At 50.1% G+C, this 8,087-nt stretch overlaps 1 protein-coding gene across 1 annotated transcript; it reads right to left on the bottom strand.

Moving 5' to 3' along the window:
- Positions 1–690: 690 nt before the first annotated feature.
- On the bottom strand, positions 691–4,959 carry Gpr50 (G protein-coupled receptor 50). Its single transcript, XM_021154021.2, has 2 exons — positions 4,749–4,959; positions 691–2,255 (listed from the first exon to the last, which is right to left on the bottom strand). The coding sequence occupies exons 1-2, from the start codon at positions 4,957–4,959 to the stop codon at positions 691–693; spliced, it is 1,776 nt and encodes a 591-aa protein (XP_021009680.1).
- Between the last annotated feature and the right edge of the window lie 3,128 nt (positions 4,960–8,087).

Genomic DNA, 8,087 nt, shown 5'->3' on the forward strand with positions numbered 1-8,087 from the left:
AATTACTGTGGAAATAAAAGAATGTGCTGATCAATGCTTGAAAAACTCAGATGACCAAAAAGAGGGTCAAAATGTCTCATCTTTTGCAACCAAATATATACAAATCGGCACCAATGTTTAAATTTACACAAAATAGAATCAACTTGGTCTGACAGGCATTAAAATGAACTTTAATAAGAACTTATCTAATTTTGTTCTTCAAATAGGGAGGTCGTATTTTGTCACTGAATCTTAAAAAGCAAATTTCAAGTGTTTGTATTTCATCATAAATTCTTTTTTGACTGCCATTAAAGGTACAACACAGATTACACACAACATAAAGCTGCGTGGTCACAGTCACATTACAGAGCTAACCACCAAGACAGCCTTGACCAGTGCGCATGCACTCCTCCCCCACCCCTGGGAATGGGAGAAGAAAGCAGGAGGCAGAGAAAAATCAGGAAAGGGGGACAGTGAGGCTTAAGACCTCAGAACCACAGACATCACACTTGGTAATTTGATCTCTAAGATAGCAAGAATATACACACACTTTCAAGACTACAGGATGCCAAAGAGGAATATGTCTGAAAGGTAGATGGAACTTCCACTGTGTCTGTGGGTCCGTGTCTGTGTGTGTCAGTCAGTGTGTACGTGCAATGGAGGTATCTCACTCCAGACTGCATAAGCAGGGGAAACTGAAATCGACACTTTTCACACAGCCATCTCATCAGAGCAATCAGAATCATCAGAATCATCATCAATAAGCACGACCTTGCGGTAATCACCAGAGGCAATGGGGATTGCAGTGGTATCAGGAGGGGTGGCAGCAAGCTCGAGGGGTACAGAAGGAAGGACAGAGGCAGAAATGTCAGCTCTGAGGTGGCCAGTGCTGGTCATCTCAAGGCAATGGGACGCTGAGACCTCAGGAAGGTCGACAGCAGTGAACACAGAGTGGCTGGTGGTGGCAGGTTCGAGATAGTCAACAGTGGTGGTGGCAGGGTGGCTGGTACCAGATTTAATGTAGCCAGCCATGGATGTAGGGTGACTGGTGGAAGGGCCAGCAGAGATACGGTGACTGGTGACAAGTTTGGAAGCAGCCCTGTAATGGACAGTGTCTCCCTTGAAATAGACAGAGTCACCCTTGAAATGAACAGAGGCGGGTTTGAAATGGACAGAGGCAGGCTTGCAATGGGCAGAGGAAGCTGGCTTAGGGTAGACAGAGGCAGACTTGGGGTGGCCAGAAATAGACTTGTGGTGGATAGAGGCAGGTTTGCGGTAGACAGAAGTAGATCTGGTTTGGGGCTTGGGACGGACAGATGCACGATCAGAGTGGGATGCTGATGCATCACCAGGCAGTAGAACATTCCGGACGTTCCTTGGGGTCCCCTCCACAGCGACACAGGCACGAGCACGATCTTGCTCTCGGACTTGATCACGGGCACGGACACGGGCACGAGTGAGAGCTCGGGTCTCCCAAGTCTCCCGAATATCACTGATGAGGTGAGAGATGAACAGGATAGGGTGCCGCATAGCATGGAAGATGGTCCAGTATTCTCTTCGGAAACTCTCATTGAGGATACCGTAGATGATGGCGTTGAGGCAGCTGTTGAAGTAGGCTATGCAGTAGGCTGCAAGATAAAGCCAGTTGGGGATCTTGCCTGCCATTTCCTTTGGAATGACAGCCACCAACACAGTGAGCACATTGACAGGGCACCAGCACACTGCAAAAAGGAGGAAGATCACAAACATGGTTAGAAAATTTCGAACCTCAGCAAACTGGTTGTCAGGATTCTGTCCAGCTGGGTCACGGGCTGCCAGCACTTTGATCCAGATTTTCGTGTAGCAATAACCAACTATGATGAGAGGGAGGACGAAGTGGATGCAGACAATGGTCACGGTAAAGGCAGGATTGTTCACATAGTTGAAGATGCAGGTGTAGGTGCGAGGGTCATACTCAATGGTGCCAATGTACATGTTAGGCAGGACAGCCAGGACAGTCATGACCCAGGTAACGACCAGATAGATGCAAGTGTTGCGCAGGCTGAAGATCCGCTTGTATTGGAGGCTGTGGCAGATGTAGCAGTAACGGTTGATGGCAATGGCAGTAATGTTGAAGATGGAACCGACTACACTCAGTCCTGTGACCAACCCGACCATCTGGCACTGGAACTGACTCAGATCCCATCCCCCAACTGACATGGCATACAGCATCAAAGGGTAGGGGTAGATGGCCACCAGCATGTCTGCCACAGAGAGGCTGGCCACAAAGATGTTGCCTGGAAAACATAAGGAGAAGAAAAAGAGGGAGAGAGAGAAATCAGTGGTTAATATTTGAATAGCCACCTTTCAAAAAAGGTGGAGGAAACAGCCAACTGGATGGGCAATAACTTAGAAATCTTTTGAAGAATGCCAGTTTTCTTTCTTTCCTCTTCTTTCTTATTTACAAGCAAGTCCCAGGTGACTCTGATACAAAGCAAGTTTAGGATACCTGTGCTTGCCACTGGTTTTTTGTTTGTTTTCGGTGTCATCTGAGAAAGATATGAGAGCACATAAACAGCCAGGGGTGGGGGTGGAGTCCTGCTGACGCCATTTTAAAGAAATACAACTGCGCCACATTTTCCACACTGGAAGAGGTGGGGAAGGGAGAGTGGGAGAGGGAGCTAGATGGAGTCCAGAAATACAATTAACACACCGATGAGGAGGGTGACTCTTCCTTAAGAAGGAAGACCTACCAAAAGACACTATCCTGAGAAGGCCTTCGGGACTTGTTCAAGGAAATTAAACATTAATATCTGACAACCAGGTGAAATACTTACCACTCCCCAGCTACCTTCAGAGTAAACCGAAGAAGAGGGCAGAAACCCTGTTCTATCAAAGCAGGGGTCAAAAGAAGGAGACAAGGGGAAAGGAGAAATCTCTGCAAGTATGAGAATCACCTCTGGCCTCACACAAAGCACCCTGCACAGACCCCTCTCTTGAGCACAGGAGCCTGCCAGGCTGAAGAGGACAGCAGCTGTGGGGAAACTCTGCCTCCTGCCCTGCCCCATTCAAAGAACAGTAGCAACATTTAAAAAAACCTTTTATAAAACCTAGACGAAAGAGGCCAAGTGCAAGGGCAGGGCCCTCTTTATTTGGAAACACCTCCTTGCTAATTAGCTTTGGTTTGGCAAAATACTGCAATTTGTCCAGGCTGGGAGAAAATGAGGGCTTTCTAAAGGACACCAAGACTTGCCCTCCGTGCTTTTGGCAAAAAAAGGGGGTTCTTTTCAGGGTTTTCCCTCAAAGTAATGAATTTCCTAAAGAAAAATAGGAAAGAAAGGTCACACATCTTAAAAATAAACCCACAACAACCACAGAAACTTTTTATTTGCACTTCAGAAAAAAGGAGAAAAGAAAGAAGAGGAGAGGAGAAAGAGTGAGCTCCCCGGGTAACTGTCCGTCTCCGTGGATCTGCCCTTGGGCACCTTAGCAAGAGTGAAAGGTAAGGTCCAAGGCTCCGCTGCAGAACTCTGGGTTACAAGGAAGAAAACAGAAGCACTCAACATAGTTTGAAAGAAAAATTTTAAGGACTGAGTCTGTTGCTGAGTTTTTAAACTTGTCCCCACCAAGCAATTCACTAGGACATTGCGCAGTGGCTCATTCCCCAGCCCCAGGCTACGTTATTTTCAGTCCTCCCAGATCTGAACACTCTCCCAAGCCACTGAAATCTTGGAAAAGAAGACCCAAGGCGCCATCACCCTACCCTCTCCCAGGCAGAGAGAGGTGTTAGGGACTACTTCACCCTTTCTCCCCTTATCCACAGCCTTCTCCCGCCCACCCTGAAAACCCTTTATACACACACGCCTTCCCCAGCCCAACCCTGCACAAGGCTCTGTGCCTAGCTCCTTCCCGCGCTATTCCCCTCGGATCGGACCGGGCTGGAGACTAGGGGAGTAGGGCTTGCTGTTCCAAGTCCTAGCGCTTTGCAGTTGGAGCCCCTTGCCTCCCCTGGAACTCTCTTGCTGTCCCCAGCACCATTCCTACCTGGTTCTGCCTTTCCTTCCACCCGCCCGCCGCCGCACTCAGCTCCTGCGCCCGTCCCCCGGACACCCCAGTACAGACCCCCGAACGTCCACTGCCGCCGCCTTCGCCGCCGCCACCGCCTGCAGCGTCCTTGCCGGCCGCCCGCCGCTCGCCCGTTCCAGCCGCTCGCGTGGGACGGGCAGACGAAGCTCGGCTCCCGCAGGCTCAGACCTCTCTGCTAGACACTCGGGCGTGGGGTCTGCACTCCGCTGCTGGGGAGCGATCCGGAAGTCTTGGGGCGGCGGCGAGCGGCGATCCGCGGCACTTGGAGGCGGCCACGGCGTTGCGCTCCCAGGAGCGCCGCCGCGGCCGCCAGCGAACTTAACTTCCCAAAGCGGGTGGGAACCGCGCTGCTCTCTTGGAAACAGTTCGGCCGGCCCGCACTGCCTCCGCTGCGGGGCCGCCCTCCGATGTCCAGTTCGGCCGACTGTCCCAAGGTGGCAGCCAAACACCGTTCCTGTGGCGACTTCCTCCGTGCCCGGTCTCCGACGGGACAGGAGTCAGTGGACTGACACGCACCCTATAAACCTGGGCTTTGTATTCAGCTGCCCCACGCTAATTTCCTGAGCTCCCCCAGCACTGTGAATCTCGAAGTTTAGGGGAACCCGGCGTAACTTCACCCCCACCGACCCCCAGGCTTGGGAGAATTTGGGAGAGGGGATTGCAAACTTGCTGTTCACGAGGTAGGGAAAATAAGGGCGGCTTACCAGAATTTCGGAGCTTCTTGTTCTTGGTCACAGCCAAAATGACCATGGAGTTCCCGATCAGGTCTACAACGACGGTGATGACCATTGCGCAGAACATGAAGATGATTAGAGCTGGCGGGTAGTCGGGCTTTGGCAGCTTACAGCCAATGCAGCCGAATGGGGTGGGAACCGCCTTTGTAGGTCCCATGTTGCTCTTGGGGACCGTGGCCATTCCTCCCAGGCAAGCTCAGGATCTTCAGTGAGTCCAAACCGCTAATACCTGCTCCGTCACCAGGAGCTTCAGGAGCTCCTGGAAAGCGTGGCGCACTCTCTGAGGCTCAGAGAGCAAATGACAGCTCCCCGCCCCTCTCCGGTGAGCTTTTAAAGCCTCGAGGGGTGGCTAGCCCCACCCCTAACCACTCCCCTTGACCAATCAGAGCTCTTTGACCACCTCCACACACACCCCCCCCTTAGTCACCACCTTGCCTTGGACAAATCCACAGCGTGGTGTCAGCTTGCTTCCGACTACCTTGTTTGTGCTTCCCCTCCTCTCTAGTCAGCCCCCTCTGAATCCCTCAGGAACCTTTGCTTCGTGACTAGCTCAGAGTCCCTAAGCATCCATTTCTAGCAAGTTCTCTTTCTCCAACACAAATACCTGTAAAAGAAATGTAGCTTGCAGAGTGGGCTCATGAAATGCTTTGGGGGCTCTAGCGGCCAGCCCCAAAGTCTGCATCCCGCCCCCAAAGGTGTAGGGGGCTGCCAGTAACCCTTTAAGCCCCCCATATCCTTGTCTCTACAGACTCCTTTGTAGATCTATCCCATCCCCCATGCTCTAGCCTGTCCATAGCTTTCTATATCTGGTGAGAAATGCAGGGTCCAGTCATACCAGGAGCGGGTCTGTACCCTTGGCTGCTGCAGCATATAGACTCCTGGTCCTCCCGGGACTTACAACTCTCCGTGGGGAAATGTACTATGTGCTTTATACTCTGGAAGCCGGGACCAGGTCTGCACCTCCGGAACAGGAGAGAGCGAAAAGTGGCCGGCCGCTGAGACCCCAGCTTTAGGAAGGTTGGTCAGGAGCGGTACCTCTTACCCTTTCAGTTACCTACATCCTGCTTTGGGTAAATGTAAACCTTGGCAAGGAAGCCTCTCTCTTGGGCTTCTGCTCTTTGAAGCAACTCAGGGAGAACCAGGCAGGCTTCTCTTCTCTCCCCTTCTCAAGGCTCCCTGCTTCCTATTGGGGTATCTGACAGTTGAACAGGCGACAGGCCAGCGGCACTCTAGCTGCAAACCTGTTGCAGGGGAACCCAGCCTGAGGCAAAAAAGCTGCAGCCTCATCCGCAGCCCCCAAACCAAGGTAGAACTTTCGCTAGACCCTCTGTCTTTCCCATTCCTAGATGGGGACTCTCTTTCCAATCCCTCCCTTTTTGGGCTGCACTTTCACACCATGGGTCTCCTTCTCCATAAGTCCAGGCACCCAAGGCGTCCGTGGAACCTTGCAATGAGCCGCCAAAGGGGACCAGAATGTTGAGGTTCGGACACATCGCCTTTCAAACACTGGAACGCTCCAAAAACCTGGTCAAGGAAATGAACTTCAGCTCACTACTAAAAGTTATTGATCATGTTAGGGAGTCTTGGAGGAAAAAGAAAAAAAAAACTGAGGTAACACCTGGAACTCGCTGTGCAGACCAGCTTTCTGACCTCCGCGAGGCTGAGGGCCAGGAATGCATCCATGTGGACATCGCAAGCCCTTACCCTGGGCTTGTGGGTGGTTACGGGTACCAGCTGGGTCAAGTTTCACACCAGATTTCAGCACATTTAAAGACATTCAACGGAGAAACAAGCAATGCAAGTAATTAAAATCTTACACTTTATCTAGCTCAAATGCTCAAAAGAAAAAACGCGTCTTCTAGCTAGAAGAAAAACCCCCATCCCCACCCTGGCTCACTACTGAGAATACTGAGACCGGGCTCAGGAGAAATCACCACCTCCCTCCAGGAGCTTTTTCACGTTTCATTGTTTGCTTCCCGGCTGCAGCCTGGCCAGTGCGCGCTGGCAGTGCCAGACTCAGCCAGTCTTTTCCATAAAGGAACTGCTGTGCTCCGTGCCCTACTGTGCGTCTGGGTAAGAGGTTAACAACTCAACGCCTGTCCACTTCATAGGCTATGTAGGATCGACGTTAGACTCGACATAACATATGATTCTGTGATAATTCAGATCCTTTCACTTGCGGGATCATGAGCGGATTTTGAATTCATTAAACAGAATAGAATGGAAGAAAAATGGAAAGCAGCTATGTAGGGGCTGCAGACACTACTCTCTTCCTTCTGGAAGGTTGTTGCGGGCTGTCAGGCAATTATGCTCCAGTCTGAGGATTATAGAGCTGAAGTAGCACTGAAGCTGGCAGTCCCTGAGTCCCTGACGCTGGAAGCTAGCCTTGAAAGCGGGCTGGAATTTTTAGAGACTGAGGAGTGAGCAGGAGAGCAAGCCTGGCCCCTGACCACTGTTTGGACACTATTTGACCATGACTTCCTGGTGCTTTGATTTTCAACACCAACAGACAAATATTTTAATAATCACGGGAGAAAGAATTGTTTCTACTTGAATTAATTGTTATCTTTATGAACTAGCTAAATACAGACTCAGATCACGTCAATAGTAAGGAAAAGGCATGGCTATCAAAACTGTCATATGAACACAGGAGGGAGAGAGCTGGGGGCCTGTTTGCAGGGGTAAGTAGAACAAATCTCATGTACAATACATTTAATGGCTTTGGAGCATTTAAATTGTGACTCCTTTGTGAGGTACAGTGCAAAGTGTATGATTTTTAAACTCTAACAGCATTTTTAAAAGTATGTAAAGCCTGCTTAGAAGTCTTTATAACTGGGGGTAGACAGAAACACAGAGACTTGAAAAACTATTAACACAAAGAATCCCAAAGGGGGGGGGGCATGGGACCTTCTCCTGGGAATGTAAGAGCCAATGGGCACTTTTTGTTCAGGAAAAAGTGGCGTTTCTCAGGTCTGGGTTGACTGTGGTGGAAAATGGTATTTCAGCAAGCCTCCAGGATCTCTGTTCACTTAAGCCCTGTAAAAAGCCTTGCCTATGGTTAGTTAACTCGTTCGTTTGCTTGTTTTAGTACTAATTGAACTTAGAACTTCCAGCACACTGGACAAGCTCACTGCCCAGCTATATTCCCAGGTCATAAATGCAGTTTTAAATAAGCATTTATAATTTATAACACTTTCTGGGTATGTCTTTTCCTCCAAGAACAATAGATAGTAAAAGCAGTATCTAGAGTGATGAAAGCACTTGCCCACGGCTGTGCCAGTGCTAGTAGAGAAGACTAGGCTAAGATCT

Source organism: Mus caroli, unplaced genomic scaffold (assembly GCF_978045245.1).
Source record: "Mus caroli unplaced genomic scaffold, Mus_caroli_1 scaffold_5, whole genome shotgun sequence".
NCBI lineage: Eukaryota > Metazoa > Chordata > Mammalia > Rodentia > Muridae > Mus > Mus caroli.

What these genes read in the sequence shown, in the direction of transcription:
- Gpr50 (XM_021154021.2), bottom strand. Translation starts at nt 4,959, where the DNA reads ATGGCCACGGTCCCCAAGAGCAACATGGGACCTACAAAGGCGGTTCCC. An exon ending in CAAGAAGCTCCGAAATTCTG is followed by an intron (nt 2,256 to 4,748) that starts GTAAGCCGCCCT and finishes TATGTTTTCCAG; the next exon opens with GCAACATCTTTGTGGCCAGC.